General features: G+C 35.1%; 1 protein-coding gene and 1 long non-coding RNA gene across 3 annotated transcripts; one reads left to right on the top strand and one right to left on the bottom strand.

The window, feature by feature from the left end:
- The first annotated feature begins 1387 nt into the window (after positions 1-1387).
- On the top strand, positions 1388-18560 carry LOC106169536 (tRNA-dihydrouridine(20) synthase [NAD(P)+]-like). Of its 2 annotated transcripts, none has more exons than XM_087010943.1 (15): positions 1388-1574; positions 1859-2000; positions 2442-2487; positions 3239-3330; positions 3556-3599; positions 8915-8975; positions 9388-9435; positions 11180-11245; positions 11854-12011; positions 15111-15279; positions 15572-15693; positions 16186-16359; positions 16683-16767; positions 16953-17026; positions 17318-18560. In XM_087010943.1, exons 2-15 carry the CDS (start codon positions 1875-1877, stop codon positions 17742-17744), a joined length of 1692 nt encoding a protein of 563 aa, XP_086867069.1. In that variant the 5' UTR covers positions 1388-1574; positions 1859-1874; the 3' UTR covers positions 17745-18560. The 2 variants fall into 2 exon arrangements, with proteins under 2 accessions (XP_086867069.1, XP_086867070.1); XM_087010944.1 differs by having other exon boundaries at positions 1520-1574; positions 1841-2000.
- LOC147762519 (uncharacterized) lies at positions 12777-14170 on the bottom strand. Its single transcript, XR_015333890.1, has 3 exons — positions 13679-14170; positions 13365-13483; positions 12777-13107 (listed from the first exon to the last, which is right to left on the bottom strand). It is a non-coding gene; the product is annotated as an uncharacterized LOC147762519 (long non-coding RNA).
- Positions 18561-18779: the final 219 nt, after the last annotated feature.

The raw sequence follows: 18779 nt of genomic DNA, 5'->3' as shown, positions 1-18779 counted from the left end.
AAACGTGAAATGTGAATAGAGCCTACGTAAGGTTAATGTCTATCCCCATGCAATTAATTGCCCTTGGACTGCCGACCCAAACACTGCCTTTATTGACAACGCCTGTGAAAATAAAAAAGAACGTAGGTATTGCAGCAGCGCGGGGCTAGTTGTTCTCTGATATTCTCCCACGGGGAGGTTTCTTTTGGAGAAATTACTGAAGGCGCCTGAAATAGTTTGATTTAAGTAATCGTTTCGCTCTATGGTTCTTAGATATCTGATGAAAAAAAAAAAAAAATACGGTAATTGCCTGAAGACGTGAAGCATAGCTACTGTATATTAACAGAAGTTGCTACAGGTATTAAAGGCAGTTTGAAACAGTTAAATCAGTAAAATATTTTCATGAGCAAACAATGTATATATAGGCCTACTGTTTTCATAAGCCTAAGATAAGATTGCATCCATCTTAATTATGATTATTGTAATCATTAGGCCCCTATCTCTTTACGTCTTTAATGATAGGCTACTGAATTCAGGCAGAGTCAAATGACAGGCGCTTACTTTGTGTGTGTATGTGTGTGTGTGTGTGGGGGGGGGGGGGGGGGGGGGAGAGAGAGAAGGAGGTGAGAAGGGGGGGTGGGGAAGAGAAGGAGGTGAGTACCTGCAGTTAACCCCACCTCACCATCCCACACAGTTTGTCAATTGAATAGTGAGGGGACATTGTATTAATATTAATCTATCGATCTATCTGTTATAGGCCCCTAATCATTTAATTTTTGTTATTTGAATACAAACATGTCAAGTGAAGTCGGGCATTTTTATCCTTGGCCACCCCACCACTAAGCAAACAGACAAACAAACAGAAAATAAATGAACAAATAAATACGTTTACGTTAAATATATATATTTTTAATTTAAACACTTTTTTTCAGGTTAGGTCGTTCGTTTACTGGGACAGCACATGCAGACGAAGGCTCAAGCAGGTGCCACCTATCTCATGACCTTGCAAATCGCGTATACCAATCTCATATGCATCAGGCACTAGACCAGATAAAGTCAAAATTCCATAATTAGATGTTTTATTACAATACCATGCAGTACTAATTAAAGGAAAGCATGCACCTTAGCTGCAAATTATTCTGTAGCAGCTTATAAAAATTGTTGCATTCAGAGAAAAGAAAACTTTTTTTATTAATTTTAATTATAGAGTATTTAGACTACTCGAAAATCAACTTAGTAAAGTAACCCTGAAAATAAAATATTGATGGAAAAGCGGATTCAGAAATTAAAACAACATGCATCATCATCATCAATCTGATGTTACTCGCGGAAGGAACAGCAATCATTTTCTGGTCATCATTTTCTTTTTAAAATTCTAGTGAACATACACAGGGCATTAAATGCAACATATTCACAAATGTAACTTTTTAGGCCTACAACAAAGTTAACGTTACTTTATGCTTCAACTGTGTCAACTCAGCGGTAAGTAATGGGATGTGGCTTGTATTGTCAAAACTCGCGATAGGTGGCGGCTAGATCTGGCCAGGTGGAGACTAGGACAGTGTTAAGGTCCGATATATCTTTGAAAAAAGAGGGTAAGTTACCTTTAAACCATTCAATGGATGGATGGTTTTATGCTATGTGACATCCGGATGATGTATATCATTTATTTAAGTAAAACTGAAACTTAGAATATGTTAATCACTTCGCGGGGTTGCCGCTGCCAGGCCCTTTAAATTGCCAGAAGTAACTGCAGTCTTAATTATCTTTTTTAATTGCTGTCTAAATTATCTTTTTTCTCAGTTTTTCCCAATCAGCTTATTCCAGTAAAGTCCAGTTTAATGTAGTTTTATGCTTGTAGCATTTGATCTCTCCGCAGACAGAAGAATAACAGTATGGCTTCAAGCAGGGGCAGTCTTGATTACAGGGGAAAGATCATCCTTGCCCCCATGGTCCGTATTGGGGCTCTGCCAAAGAGATTGCTTGCTTTGGAATATGGGGCAGATTTGGTGTATTCTGAGGTGAGATGTTAAAAGGTACACACACACACACACACACACACACACACACACACACACACACACACACACACACACACACACTGAGCTTATTAGCTGCTGAGCCACTGGCATCACAAGGCTAACAATTTTAAAAAGTGTCCTTCATTTCTGTGGATTTTTTTGTACTTTGCCTTGATACTCCTCTTATGCTTTCCCTTCTGCTCTTTTCATCAACTGGTCAAAAGCAGAAATAGTGACCGTAACTGAACTTCCTAACAAAATTTTTTTGACTCAGTTTCAATATAAATCTCATTTGACATTGGCCGGTGGTTGATAACATCGCAATTTAAAGTGAAATGCACTTTGAGGTGGAGGATGTTTTCAAAGGTAATTTATTTTCGGGTAACAAAAACATTCAGAAATTTAAGTTTTCTCAAGATATTTTGCTGTATTATTTTACAGGAAATAATTGATTTCAAGATATTGAAGTGCAAGAGAGTTGAAAATGGTGAGTAGATGGCAGTTAAATTTTATTTGATTTTTAATAATTAATTTTTAATTTTACTAGTACTAATTTTGTGCTCACTGCAACTTTTTTATGCAACTTTTTTTTTCAAAATCAGAAACAGGACTGATTGAGGGAAAGGTGTTATATACCAAACAACATGCAACAGACAATGATGATTGTTTGTTTGCAAGCCCTCTTCTTTCCTGTAAAGCCAAAGATGTCATCATGATGGCTTTGTAAAAACATAATTCATAGATGGATTCAGTGAGGATGTGGTAGAGACCTGTTCTCCTTTGGAAAGTCAAAAATGTTTATTGAACATGGTCACCCATCCCTGAGTGTCAGAGTAACTTAATTAACAGCACACCCACCTGTGGTTTCCAGTAATAAAGGTGAGATTTTAGTGATCTCTGAAACTCGGGGTGCCCCAAAACCTCTCTTCTTCAAAAAGGAAGAAAAAGCATGAAGTGAGGCCCACAGAACTTTGATCCATATGTTTCAATGGAAATTGTCCAAGATAATGTAAACCAAGGTTGTTGGCAGTATGTGACGTCATAATAGACTAAAAAAAGGACTATAAGAGAATCCTCTTTTTAGCAGGATATCTTTATGGTGTAATTCTATTGACAATTGCTAGTCAGCCATTATTTCTGACTCCAGTGTCCTTAAAATCCCACAAAATCTCACCTGGTTTTATGCTATGTTGCCATAGTTGTGTTAATAATAATATGTGGTTTATCATTATTTCCAGTCTTATTGGGGACTACAGACTTTGTGTTAAGAGATGGGACTGCTGTGTTCAGAACTTGCACCAAGGAGAAAGGAAAAGTGGTTTTTCAAATGGTAAGTTAAATTTAAACTTTTCTTATGCCTTAATATTTGAACAAAATTACAGTGTTACAGACTGAATATTAGAATAATTATAGACATTGCAATTTTGATATCTACATACAATCTGCTTGATAATATTTATCTATTGTGTTGTAATAAAACATTTTGTTTAATGTTGTGGCCCAATAAAATGAAATTTTATCAGAGTTGAATAATTCACTCTCCCTTATATCATAGGGCACTGCAAATGCTCAGAGGGCTTTAAAGGCAGCAAAAATGGTGTAAGTAGTAACTACATTTTTTCCTGTTTGAATAAGAGAGAGAGAGTCAAAGAAAAAAATATATATATATGCCACTGAAAATTTGTTTTATATAGATCATTTCACAGTCACTGTTTTTTTATGTACAGACACAGTGACACAGATGTGTCTGTACATATAGCCATCATCTGCGTCTGTCGTCGCCGTCGCCGTCGTCGCTGTCGTCGCCGTCGTCGCCGTCGCCGTGCACTTTTACCGATAACACGATAAGTGGAAAACCATTTTACCTTTTGACTTGAAACTTGCAGAACTGATGAATATTCATAATACGCAGGTCAAGTTCGAAAATCAGCATGATCGGGTCACTTTTAGGGAATTTATGCTGTTTTTTCACTTTTTTCAGCATATATGCAGCACCGATAACACGATAAGTGGAAAACCATTTTACCTTTTGACTTGAAACTTACAGAACTGATGAATATTCATAATACGCAGGTCAAGTTCGAAAATCAGCATGATCAGGTCACTTTTAGGGAATTTATGCTGTTTTTTCACTTTTTTCAGCATATATGCAGCACCGATAACACGATAAGTGGAAAACCATTTGACCTTTTGACTTGAAACTTACAGAACTGATGAATATTCATAATACGCAGGTCAAGTTCGAAAATCAGCATGATCGGGTCACTTTTAGGGAATTTTAGTGTTTTTTCACTTTTTTCAGCATATATGCAGCACCGATAACATGATAAGTGGAAAACCATTTTACCTTTTGACTTTAAACTTACAGAACTGATGAATATTCATAATACGCAGGTTAAGTTCGAAAATCAGCATGATTGGGTCACTTTTAGGGAATTTATGCTGTTTTTTCACTATTTTCAATATAAATGCAACACTGATAACACAATATAAGAAAAACGGATTGGCCAATTGTAATTATACTCACAGGAGTGGTCAATCTTACTAAGACGCAGGTTGAGTTCAAAAATCAGCATAATCGGGCCATTATTTTAGAAGTTATACTGTTTTTTCACATTTCCTCAGATTCAATTATTAGGCATGTTAACAGTCTCATTATTTAACTAATAAGATGCCTAAAAGTGTTTGTTTGATATTTCCTGTATCTTTACAACATTGTTAGTTGATTATGTAAAAAACATGGTAAACTTGTTATCATGTATTGTGTAATAAAGTGTCAAAAATGGAAATAAACTCATATCATTGCAGTTTGTCAGATTCAATCATCCACTATGTTCAGAATCTCAGAATGGAGGAAATTGGACATTTAACACTGTTCTATTGATACTTTTCCCATCTCATCAATTTTCTTAGTTGGTCATATAAAAATGGCAGTAAAATGTTTATTTTGTTTTATGTTAAAAAAGTGTTAAAAATGGAAATAAACCCATTTCAGAACAGTGCTGTCTTGTTTGCATTTTGGCATTTTCTAGGTGTGACTTTGAAGTTCCATGGGCCTGAAGACCTTTGCTAGTCACATTTTCTGAATATCTGTGATACAAATATTTTATAATTAAAAATTGATGGTCATTAAGCTGTTAAACATTATGTAATATTGCATCAAAATTTGAAGAAACCCCTATTTTGGGCACTGCTCCCATGATGACCATTTAAGGAAAATCATGTCACTTACTGTTCTCAAACTTACAGGAAAGAAACATGGGACTAAAATACAGCTTCAGTAGGCAATGCGGTCTGTTTGGTAATTTTTTCTGGCAGTTAAACAGTTTTTTGTGAAAATTTAATTTTTCACATATTGGCATTTTCAAGGTGTGACTTTAAAGTTCCATGATACTGAAGACTTTTGCTTGTCACATTTTCTGAATGTCTATGTTACTAATATTTTATTAATAACATTTGATTGTCATTATGCTGTTAAACATTATGTAATGTTGCATCAAAATTTGAAGAAACACCTATTTTGGGCACTGCTTCCATGATGACCATTTAAGGAAAATCATGTCACTTACTGTTCTCAAACTTACAGGAAAGAAACATGGGACTAAAATACAGCTTCAGTAGGCAATGCAGTCTGTTTGGTATTTTTTTTTTTTTTTTTTTTTTTGGCAATTAAACAGTTTTTTGTGAAAATTTAATTATTCACATATTGGCATTTTCAAGGTGTGACTTTAAAGTTCCATCATACTGAAGACTTTTGCTTGTCACATTTTCTGAATGTCTATGTTACTAATATTTTATTAATAACATTTGATTGTCATTATGCTGTTAAACATTATGTAATGTTGCATCAAAATTTGAAGAAACCCCTATTTTGTGCACTGCTCCTATGATGACCATTTAAGGGAAATCATGTCACTTACTGTTCTCAAACTTACAGGAAAGAAACATGGGTCTAACATACAGCTTCAATAGGCAACGCAGTCTGTTTGGTAAAATTTTCTGGCAATTTAACAGTTTTTTGTGAAAATTTAATTTTTCACTTATTTGCATCTTTATTTCACTTTTCTCAGCATATATGCAGCACCGATAATACGATATGTGAAATACCATTTTACCTTTTGGCTTGAAACTTACAGAACTGATGAATATTCATAATACGCAGGTCAAGTTTGAAAAACAGCATGATAGAGCCACTTTTATGGAAGTTATGCTGTTTTTTCATTTTTTTAGCATATATACAACACTGATAATACAATATAAGAAAAACAGATAGGCAAATTGTCATTTTACTCACAAGAGTGGTCAATCTTACTAAAACATAGGTTGAGTATGAAAATCAGCATAATCGGTCCATTATTTTAGAAGTTATGCTTTTTTTTTCACATTTCCTCAGATTCAATTCTTAGGCATGTTAATAGTCTCATTATTGAACTAATAAGATACATAAAAGTGTTTGTTTGACATTTCCTGCATCTTTACAACATGGTAAATTTGTTATCACGTATTGTGTAATGAAGTGTCAAAACTGGAAATAAACACATATCATTGCAATTTGTCATATTCAATCATCCACTATGTTCAGAATCTTAGATGGAGGAAATTGGACATTTAACACTGTTCTATTGATATTTTCCCCATCTCATCAATTTTATTAGTTGGTCATATAAAAATGGCAGTTAATTGTTAATTTTGTTTTATGTTAAAAAAGTGTTAAAAATGGAAATAAACCCATTTCAGAAAAGTGCTGTCTTGTTTACATTTTGGCATTTTGAAGATGTGACTTTGAAGTTCCATGGTCCTGAAGACCTTTGCTGGTCACATTTTCTGAATATCCATGATACTAATATTTTATTATTAAAAATTGATGGTCATTATGCTGTTAAACATTATGTAATATTGCATCAAAATTTGAAGAAACCCCTATTTTGGGCACTGTTCCCATGATGATCATTTAAGGAAAATCATATCACTCACTGTTCTCAAACTTACAGGAAAGAAACATGGGACTAAAATATAGCTTCAGTAGGCAATGCAGTCTGTTTGGTAAATTTTTCTGGCAATTAAACAGTTTTTTGTGAAAATTTAATTATTCATTTATTGGCATTTTCAAGGTGTGACTAAGAACCTCCACGGGCTTGAAGACCTTTGCTAGTCACATTTTCTGAATATCCATGATACTAATATTTTATTATTAAAAATTGATGGTCATTATGCTGTTAAACATTATGTAATGTTGCATCAAAATAGAAGAAAACATAATTTTTGGTGTTGCTGCCATGATGACCATTATGGGAAAATCATGTTACTTACGACTCAATCTTTCAAAAAAAGTTGGAAAAGCAGTCTAATTGGCTTCTTTTTCTGGAATTTATACATTTTAGTGAAATATTCATTATTATCTTTTTGGCATATTCATTGTGGGACTCAGAACTCCCATGGACATGAGGCCGAATGGTAATCAAATTTTCTACATGTCCTTGCTATTCATAGTCAATAATAAAAAATTGGTGATCATTATTCTATAAATTATTATGTAATGTTACATCAAAATTGACAAAAATATTTTTGTACTGCTTCTGCAAACATTATGGAAAGAAAACTGTGTTACTTATTATTATGTTTAACTTACAAGTATGATTTTTAGGATTGGCATGCAGTTCAAATTAGAAAGCCAGCTCAATTGGGTTTTCATTTATTATTGAATTTATGCAATTTTGTGTGAAATTTTCATTTTTCTCATTCTGGCTCTTTCTAATTGTAAATTTGAACTTTGATGGACCTGAAGCCTTATGCTTTTACTTTCGTCGTTGTTACCTGTTCTGCATAATTAAAATTTGATATTGACTGTGCAGTTAAACATAATGTACTATTGCATCAGAATTGGCAGTCTCCTATTTTTGTGCATTATTGTTTTGTGCTTTTCTTAAGCTCTGTCTTATGGGACAAATTTGTGTGGTCAGTCTGTAAATTCCCCTTGGGTATTCACTAGGCTAAGTTTAGTGCTATAAACTCATTTGCCTGATTAAGTAGCCATTAAATGAGATTTCATAAATCACACTTGTTGATATTTCCCTGTAAACTCCCAAAGGTTAAGCTCTCTGCTAGATAACAGTGTCCATAATAAGGAAGCACTGAATAGCAGCTTCATTAGATTATATTTTTGTTGTTTTCTTTTTAATTTCTTCTCCAACACTGGCATTTTTAAGATGTGACTTTCCCATCCACCTGAGGCTCTGCACAATTTCTGTATTTCCACGTAAGCAGTTGTATTGGTATTCATGTCTTTAAACACTAGTAATATTATTTTATGCACTGTCATCATTTTTCTTATATTGGGACTTTCATCATGTGAATTTTAACTCTCATGGTCATGAAACTATAATCTTATTGAAGGGGTGGATTGAGACCATCTTCTGGGTCTCCTGGAAGACAGATTTTTTATATTGATGGGTATCTATTTTTTTCTTTTGGAAGACCATCAAAATGGAAGATGGATCAATAAAGATACTTTAGAATACTGTCAAAAATATTTCTGGATCTGCTCCTGTTATTGACCATGTTCCCTGTTGTGCATAATGAAAAATCAGTGTTGACTGACTGCTATTATAAGCATTATTTATTGTTGCATCAAAATTGACAAAATGACCTCTTTTGCATCTTTTTTTTCTGTTTTTTGTCTGTACATTTGACAGCTTTGCTGCCTTGTTTTTCTATTTCTGACATTTTTAGTTCAGTGAAGTATATTTCCACCGTTGCCTAGCAAATTAGTTTAAGGTAGTTATAATGAAGTGGATTTTAACACATTTCTTGAGATAGGAGAAGAGAAGAAATTTAAGTGAGGGGAAAATTGTGTGGGGGAATGGCCTTTTCATCCATTTTCATTAGTATAATGAAGATTTTATTATATTTTTCAGAGAAGGAGATGTTGCAGCAGTGGATGTGAACATGGGTTGCCCTAAAGATTTCTCAATACATGTAAGAAGAGGGAGAATTATAGCGAACGAACGAAATAATGATATATATCATTTAAATATTATGCATATGCTGGGATTAAGATTTTGTTTTGTTTAGCCAAATAGCTTATTTTCACCAAAGCTGATGATCAGGTGGAAATTTTAAAATTATTATCTGAAGTTAATATCTCTTAAAATTATTTCACTGTGGTATAAGTCAAGACAGCTGATATTGGCAATTAATACGTTGTGACGGAGCTCATAAATGGAGTTTTTTTTTCTGATGAGATAGAGGAACTGCCATAAATTTCTCAGTTAATACACATGTAGACATGTTGATACTCTCAATAATGCATTTCACATTCACAAATTTTCTGTCAAAAAATGATCGACTCATTTATTTATTTCTTTAGATATCTATTCATTCATTCTAGGCTGGAATGGGAGCTGCATTGCTGACTCAGCCAGAAAAGATAAAGGAGGTCTGTAAAGTTGTAATTTGGCCTAACTTGACCTAAAGTCTGCTCAAACAAAGACCAATTTAAAATGGGAATAGCTTAAAGATATATTTTTGACAACTGAAAGTACCTGGAATGAGCTTAAAGATATACTGTTGACACCTGAAAGTATCCTACCAACATATTTTTATGTTCAAGTTTCTTGCAAAGCTACTAATCTTTCCCAATTTAGACCTTGAAAACAATGAAAACACCGACTTCAATAAAAGTAACTGGTGTTGAGATTTTCTTCTGAAATGTCAGGATGATATTGTAACGTGACCGGGTCGTACCCTGATCCTTTCTGTATATTGATGAAGTTTATTTCTAGTTAGCGTTGTTTACCCGAAATACTATTGCCGCACTGCCGTGATAAACAGACGAACATGGGAGCCGCCATTGTGTTACGTCATACAGCCTTGACATAGTTAACGTGACCTCGTGACCTCAGAATGTAAACAAACAACAAAGGGAGGGAACCTAGACGTAAATGATGCTCACGTACAACGTACGCAAACGTAGATCGTGGAAAAAGAAAAACGCAAGGAAAGCGTTGGAGTGGAAGCGTTGCAGTCGGGTAGAAGACGAAAGAAAAAAAAGACGTGCGGAAGAGAAAAAGGAGTACAGAAGAAGACGAGTGAGAGAGCGGAAAAGTGATTTACACTGGTCTTCCGGACCGCAACTCCAGTAATGCGTTATTTTTGAGTTTCTTTGGTTTTGTTTGCGTTTTTAACTCATTTGACCAGCAGCCGGGCATGGAGAACTTCTTACCGATCTCGACGATCCAATGCATGAGGAAGTGTAGGTGGAAATTCCTGACAGTTGGATACTGAAGGTGGAAATCCTAAGAGCTGGCCACTCCAGGTGGGAAAATTCCTATTCTCCAAGACTGTTCGTGTGTAATGAAGCCATGTGCCGTAGCCAAGAAGACTGGACACCTTCGTGTAACTTTTTGTTGAGTTATTTGAGTTATCTGACGTTTGGTTTATTATCGATTTAATTGTTCAGCGTCCGCGCATGCAGCAACTGCAGGTGGGGATGCCTGAATCTACAGGGGATACATAGCCCATTCTCCAGGATTTTCGTGTAAAGTGAAGCAGCTGCAGGTGGGGATGCCTGAATCTACAGGGGATACATAGCCCATTCTCCAGGACTGTTCATGTGAAACGAAGCATTGTGCCGTGACAGTAGACTGGACCCATTCAGTAGCGTTTCCGTTATTATTAAGATTTTTAGTTGAGATTTAGTTCGACGTTATTTTATGTTTTGGACTCTAAGAGAAACTGTGAACTCTGTGCGTACGTAACATGTAATGTTGAACTGAGTAACATGAATGACTTTAAATGCGTACGAGATACTCAAATGTCTTTAACTTTTCTTACGTGTTATTGAAATTTTATAATCGATTTCTGCGTTTATTAAAGCTGTTTGTCTTTACTTGAAATCCACTCTTGTTGTTTGTGCTTGGGATATACTTTCCCTGGGGAAAATCAACATCTCTCCCGACCCACGATTAAATTAACGTGCCCACGGGACTCCCGAGGGGAGGGCTCGCGTCACAATATGCTGCCACATCTAAAGGTTAAATTCACAAAATGCCTCAGTTATCACCATATTGATGAGAACATTTTCTAGACCACCCCCCGCCCCCTGGGACTCGATAAATGTCCTGGATCCTATAGTGACCAGACTGATTGACCAATGACCGACACTATTCTTATAATTTCAGATCCTTACAACCTTAGTGAATGGACTTTCCATACCAGTGACTTGCAAAATCAGGATTCTCCCCACAGTGAGTACTTGAATTCATTATGAAAACCAGTTAGTGTTAAATAAAAGTCCAAGTAGGTTATAAATCCAAAGTCTTAAGTGTTGGCCTTAGTATGGTTATGCCCTTGTTTTAATTCAAATTTTGATAAATTATCTGGAACCCATATAACGAGGTAATTGGTTAAAAAAATTGGTAGTAGATCAAAGACCAGAAATATATTTTGATTTTGGATGAATCTTTAGAAGTCCACTAAAATAGTCATTTCTCACTTTCTGTGAAGCAAGTACACTTTCCTTGATTAAGATATACTACAGTATTTATTTATTCTGGGTCCAAGTCCACTTTTAACCAAATTTCAACTGAGTTCCTTTGAACAGAGGGGACCTTCCGGCTCAGTCTAAACCCAGAACAAAAGTGAGATGTTATAAACTTATCTGGTAGATATGCTAGGGTTTATCTTTTAAACCTTCATTGTATGTTGGCTCAAGAAATTTAAACTCTTGAAAATTTGAGATGTTCAAATAGTCATCTTGTACACTTACTGTAAGTAGGTTGAAGATATGGTTACTTTGATATGATGTCTTTGAATATTAAAAATAATGACTTGTGTTCACTTATATTGCACACAGGTTGAAGAAACTGTGAAACTGGCCAAACTGATAGAAAGCACAGGAGTGGCAGCACTAGCAGTTCACGGTCGAACAAAGGAACAAAGACCACGCCATGAAAACCAGAATCATTTCATTAAAGCAGTGGCTGAAGCCCTAACCATTCCAGTTATTGCTAAGTATGTACTACATAGACATGAGACTCAAAGTAGCATGTCAGATTTTGACAAAATGCATGTTTGAAGAATTTTTAGTTTGGTCAAAGAATTGCCTTCCTTCCTGAATTTACTTTTCATCATTTCAAACTCTTTTCTTTCAAAAATTTTGATAGGAGACTCTACAATTAAATGAACAGACTACAGTGCACTCCAAGGTAAAGGGAAAAATTTCCTTTAAAATATAAGGAGAACAGGATTCATTAGGAATTATAATCACCTCTTTCTTAAGGGGACAGATAGGGTTAACTACGCTTAAAATCATGTTTTGAGTTTTTTGTGTGTTTCTATTAATCAAAAAAGTATCTAACGTTGGCTGTAATAATTATTTTGAATTTGCACCGCAAAATGTGTCTTTTGATGAGTTTTTCAACCAGCACGCGCCCCAGTCAGGCTGACAACTAAGCCACGCCTCTGTTGCTAAGGGCCGTTGCCATGAGGGGGGCGGAGCATAGGTAATGAGTTATAAGCCGATTACGTGTGCGGTAATAGGTCATAAGTCTTACATCAGCTAAGCAGTGAAGAAGTCGAGTACGCTATGGGGAAGAGAAAAGTTTGTGTTAAAAACCCATTTCCAGAGGAAAGAAAGAAAATTTTGAAAGAGAGTATGCGCGGCGGTTGGGGAAAACCGGTATTTGTTGAGTCGGATGACAAGAGAGAGAATCTACCTGGAGCGAGCGCTCGTAAGATACTGAAGGACTTAGAACAGCCCTCGGAGTCTTCAGACAGTGATCGCGAGGAAGAAACCGTAGCTACTGGGTACAGGCTTTGGCACAGTGGACAGTTGTTAGAAAGTGTCAACAAGTCGTGTGTTTGTCGTGTGTGTGGCGGCGTCGTTGTGTTGGTCGAAAGTAAACAGAAACGGCAAGGTTGGGCATGTCAAATGAGGTGGATTTGCACCGTTTGCGGCGGTATTCCGGAAGAGGGCTGGACCTCAACTTCGAGGAAGACGGGACGTTTTTTTGAAGTAAACAGGGCGAGTGTTCTAGGAATGCCTGATAAAAGAAAGCACATCTGCTGGGAAGCTGTAATGGCATCCGTCCGGCCCAATGTCTTGCTTCTGTATAAAAAAAATTACAAAAAATGAATGTTATAACCAAGTGATAGAAACTGGATAAAGTCAACTTCTAATAAAAATCTTATTTGACCTTTTAAAAGTCAGACTCTGTAAAGAAATAGCCCTACACTATTACAAAATACTTTAACCAACACATTTTACACGTTTGTAATAAAAAGTGAAAAACATTTTTGTCCTAATGTTTTGCAAAGGAACTCATACTGAAGATTGCTATATTAAAAATAACGTGTTTTTTTTACCTTCAATGCCCTTGCCCAAGAGCTGTAGTGCATGAAACGAATTTTAATGTGTTTTTCCTTTCATTTTTGCGGCTGTGACTGTATGATCTAATCCTTTTGCGAACTCTTTCCCATCAAACCTAAAAATAAAAGGAAGGTATGATAAATACGACGCACGTGGTACCTCAACACATCAGACTTATTCATAAGATAACTTCATTCAGTGCCCTGTGTGATCTAGTATTAGACGCAATCCACGGTAAAATGCTGATGCAACTTTTACATGCTTCAAAAGATTTGAATAGATACTTTCAAATCGTGGTTTCAAAACTCACCCACACTCAGCCATTTCACTCAAAAGCCTTCTCTCAGCCACTTTTATCGCTGATTCTTGTGCAGCTGAGCGTCTCCCCTTTATCTTAGCTGGCATTTTGAGAAATACTGCTATGAGATAATCGCTGGATTTTTCCGTTGATCTGACGATTACCAAGTGTCGTGCAAAATAATCCTGCAGCGTTACCCGTCAAAAAAACTCGTGTTAACACAAGTGACGGACACTTGCTCTCGACACAGTTTTATCTGATCACTTTGCCGATAACAAAGAAGGAATCTCTCAGGTAAAATTACTCGATTGCCGAGGAAGAGCCATTGAAACGATCAAATGCAACTTCACACCTCTTAATTGCGGTTAAACGTAATCGCCTTTGTTAGCGCTTCCTTCTACATATCCTTGACACCCTACGGGGCATCACTAGGCTAGGACCCTCTCCAGAGCTGTCAATCAAAGTGGCGGCACGCTTACATGCCTAATGAGTGGTCGGAAAATGTAACAAAAGCACGATTTTCTGCCCCTTCAAAGCACCCAAACAAAATATTTTTAGATGACAATAAGCAATGGTTCCATCTGATCTTATAACCGATAACAGGTAAATTTGCCAGCTAAGCATTTTGACTAATAAGCCCTGTTAACCAACCTGTGAACGTTTTTGGCTGTTTTAACAGCTTTCTATATTGACGAGATAAGTGAATCGCTGCCGAGTATATCTCACTATCTGAGCAACCGATCGTTACAAAAGTTGCACCTATTGTTGTTAGGAATGTGGACTACAGCATGATATCAGGGGTTTAAGAAGAAATTGTTTGTTTGAAAGTTATCGCCTTTTAAAGTGAATAACCCATTGAAATATGGGCTGATTTAACGTAAAAGATGATAAAATCAAAAGTAAATAGTTATTTAGACAATTCCCTGGTACCGCGCTGTAGTGCTTTCACCCAGCTTTATGAGGCCTTTTGAATCACTTGAATAGCTGTCTTGGTTATAGAGAAAATCCCAATACCGAAAACGGCATTTTTCCCCTCAAATTGGCGCCAGAGCGTCATCCGTTGGACACTGTACTTAATCCCCGTCTTTAATTGGCCTTTTGGGAAGTTTGTTTTAATTTTTTATTAAAACTTACAAGCCCAGGGCTTTGTTTCTATGACTTTGGTCCTTTTACTATAAGTCCCCTTAAGCGAATAATTCTATCCTTAAAATGCATCAAATTTTGTGGATAACTTTTTGAAATACCGTGTCCTCTAACAAGCAGACAAACCAACACCTGTAAAAGCATGACTTCCTTTATTGATAGAGGTAATAACTTTTATAAAGCTACATTGTATTTTGATAAGATACAGCCAAAGATCCAATATGATTATTTTATCTTTATTCTTGTCTACATAGAAAAGATTAAAATAACCATTCATATAATTAATACTTTTGTTATTCAGTGGAGGATCCAAAAATCACATCAGGAAATATGAAGATATAGAATGGTTTCGTCTAGAAACTGGAGCAGATTCAGTGATGATAGCGAGAACAGCAGAATGGAATACTTCTGTATTTAGAAAAGAGGGAATGCTTCCCACAGATGAGGTCATAAAGGCTTATTTAAAAATTGTAAGTATTGATGTTTAAAAATTCACTTCAGTTACTTTATATCTGAACTCACAGTGAATGTCAGTGTCAGTGTTGCCATGACTAAGAAGTCATTGTCATAGCAACCAAGATTTTAAGAAAATGTTTGTATATTGTATAAACTGGATTTAATAATCTTCATAAATTCATTGGCAGTGTGACACGAAAAATAGATAACAGTGGGGCTAATTTATATTTGTAAGAAAAGTCTTCATTGAGCTAATAGACTATAAAAGCAACAATGTGGCCTACTTATTTGTAACTTTTGATTCAGGCAATAGACTACAACAATAATATGACCAATACAAAGTACACAGTGCAGCAGTATCTCCACGAGAATCTCAACTCTCCTGTAGGGGAGGCAGTAATGCAAGCAGAACTGATGAGAGACCTCTGGTGAGCATTTAGATCTCATTCAGAACAGGGGAATAACTAGTCCCAGGGTCATAATGGCCAACCCACTTGAATACTTCCCCAGAGGGAATCTGTTCAGTGTTTATTAGAGGTTTAGACGGCAAGCATTTTAGTGGATCGCCATATTTGACCCGTGGACTAGTTAGTCCAATGTTCTGATTGCAGCCTTAGAGATGTCATAATTGGAGACTTCTGTTATCACAAAGTCTGAAAGTCTTTAAAAACCTGAATTTTAATTTTAAACAGAGGGGGATATGTGTGGAAGCTGTCCGTTGTTTAACAAAATGTCACTTTTGCTTCAATGGTTTGATAAAATGTTTTGAAATACAGGTTAGAGGTAAAGCTTAACGTGTGAATATTTCTTCAGTGCACCCTTTTCTACACCTTTTACCTTCATTGGCTTAAAAAGGATATTTCCATTCTATTGTCATTACCAAATTACATTTAAAGAGTATATGATAATTGTTTCCACAGTGCACCTTGGGGTTTAGTTGAATATCTAGAAGAAACTGAACAAAAACGTCGAGAGAGAGCAGAGACTCTCATACAGACAATGGCAGATGAAGATGGAACTGGGTCATATGGACTGAAGAAAAGAAAACTCAATGATGGTTCCGAAATTATTGAAATGCCCATCAAGTTTATAAGGTATTGCATAATATACAATTATTAAATACATAAATTTATGAATATATAAAGATATAATAAACATTAATATGACAATAAATGATTGAAAATAAGTAATGATTATGATGATAATAATTCAAAATGATGTTAATGATTTAAAATAAAAGGAAGAAAAACACTTCACAGCAGTACATCAATCCCTACCATATAAAGCAGAGAAATAAAACGATTCATAATTTTTTTAAAAATTTTCTCATGCTAGATTTTCTTTTCTCAGCATGAAGAAAATTTGATAAATTATGTTCAGTATGGCTGTTATTGATGTATTGTAACTATTTTGACAGAAAAGAATATGAGGGCACAGGACCTAAAATGATTTTATATGAGTGGACAAAGAAGAATAACCTACAGAAACCAGTTTATGACACGGTAAGTGAACAGAATCAGTAGTCAGTAGACTGTAAACTACTAAACACAAGATAATATGAGTAAGTAAATGGTCCCGAGCAGTTAAACATTATTATGACATGTATAATTCAACCAGTGGAAATTGATATATTTTGTCATTTCATTTTGTCAGATGTACAATATATTTTTATTTATGTTTTTTTCAGGAACAAAAGGGAAATGACCGTTGCTTCCAGTCAGTTGTCACTGTTGATGGAAAAAAGTTTTCATCTTGTCACTGGTAGGTTCTATAATCATACCTTCAACATGTTTCGGTGCTTGAAGTTATTTGCAACCACCCTCACGGTTTCATCATGGAAATGATGCTGACAGTGAAGATTTGTCATATATTTCTACAATTTATAAATTGACAACTTTATTTCTCTTGACAAAACTCATGGAAAAGATTCATTATAAATATGAAATTAGAGTTTAAAAAATATTTAAAATTACTCTTGAAAATAAAATTTTAGCACTTGAATATTTATTTTGTATTTTCAAAATCAAATATATGAGTATTTACAATTTGTAGGGAAAAGTCCAAGAAATATGCAGAAAATGCAGCTGCCATTGTGTGTTTACAGTATCTTGGACTTCATGATGAAAGAAAACTAAACATCGTCTGCCCAATTCCAGTGGATGGTGTTAGTTTGGGGACTCCACCAATCAGAGTGGTCCTACCAGAGTCCAACAAGAAAAAGGACAAATCAGGAGAGGCCTCACAAAATGATAATGTAGCACAACATAGTCTCAATAATGTAAATGTTTCTGGGCAAAGACAGAACAGTTCTCAAACAAAAGAAGGTATGATAGAAAAACGGGAGACTATAAATGCCACATGTGGGATTTCAGGAAATATTGATCCTTTAAATTCTGTGCATGATACAGCTGTCGTGGAAGGATTTAACTCACCTAATGGTGAAGTCAATGGTCACTGCAAGCTGAAAGATAAACACTAATTTGGATTTACATTTTAAAATCACCATTATGGTCTGAAATAGCATGTGGGTTACATTTTTAACCATAATGTGTCCAGTGCAGTTTTATGTAGAAAATTATTTTCAGAGGTAGAAGATCATTTTAAGTATTTCAGTAGCGTTTGAGTTTGAATAAAATTGCATGAAAGTTTCCATACCTCAAAGTAGAAAGATGTATTTTTTTCATTTTTGCAAAAATATGACAATTTAGGTTATATTTTTAGTATATCTTTCTTTTTGTGCACAATTTAAACTTGACACTTTTAAAAGATTTTGACTACATTTGCCATTTAAAAAAGCTGAAATCTTTGCTCTTGAATACAGAAGCAAAGAGATGGACTTGAGTGTTTGAAATCAATGTATAGTGATAGTTGACATCAGGGATTGATAATTATTTAAGAATAATATTGAGTCTAAAATCAATATGTGCTCAATAGACTTAACTATATAGGTAAATGTACAATATTTTATTTAACAAATACAATTTAAAAGGGTATTAAGAAAGTAAAGGCGATGGAAGAAAGTGTTAACAATGCCATTACAATCTTTTTTCATAGGATACTGTATTAATGGTTGGCTCTGTAATGTATTTATGGTACAAATAGAAAATTTCAAAACTGGACCACTGTCAGCATCATTTGACGTAAATCTCCCACAAGTCTCTTGAGACCTTTTAGCATTTTTAAGTGGCTTTTATTTTATGTTCTTTTATCTGTTCAGGTAAAACTATATTAATTACTTTTATTAATTTATAACTTCTTAATTTATAATAAAGTATAACAAAATGAGCAAGCTACAGCACAATGAGTGGGCATTTTTTCTTTCATAGTCACTAAATGAATACAGGCTTTCAAACATATTGTCATGACGGTATCCAAACTAACTGGGAGTTAACTGGTGCACACTATAATCCATCATAATGCACAGCTATTAACAAAAGTGCAACACTGTCAAATCATCATGGACAGGCATGCTGGAATAAATTGTCTAAGACAAATAATTCCAACCAAGTATGCA

Source organism: Lingula anatina, chromosome 4, assembly GCF_051362555.1.
Source record: "Lingula anatina isolate TDL-2025a chromosome 4, LinAna3.0, whole genome shotgun sequence".
In the NCBI taxonomy this organism is placed as follows: Eukaryota; Metazoa; Brachiopoda; class Lingulata; order Lingulida; family Lingulidae; genus Lingula; species Lingula anatina.
The sequence above is the reverse complement of the archived record's forward strand: the minus strand, read 5'-3'. Positions and strand labels throughout refer to the sequence as shown.

Excerpts from the sequence above, each read along its gene's own strand:
- LOC106169536 (XM_087010943.1), top strand. The coding sequence starts at position 1,875 with ATGGCTTCAAGCAGGGGCAGTCTTGATTACAGGGGAAAGATCATCCTT. Across the intron at positions 9,436-11,179 it reads AGCCAGAAAAGATAAAGGAG|ATCCTTACAACCTTAGTGAA; the intron begins GTCTGTAAAGTT and ends TTATAATTTCAG. Across the intron at positions 15,694-16,185 it reads GAACTGATGAGAGACCTCTG|TGCACCTTGGGGTTTAGTTG; the intron begins GTGAGCATTTAG and ends TTGTTTCCACAG.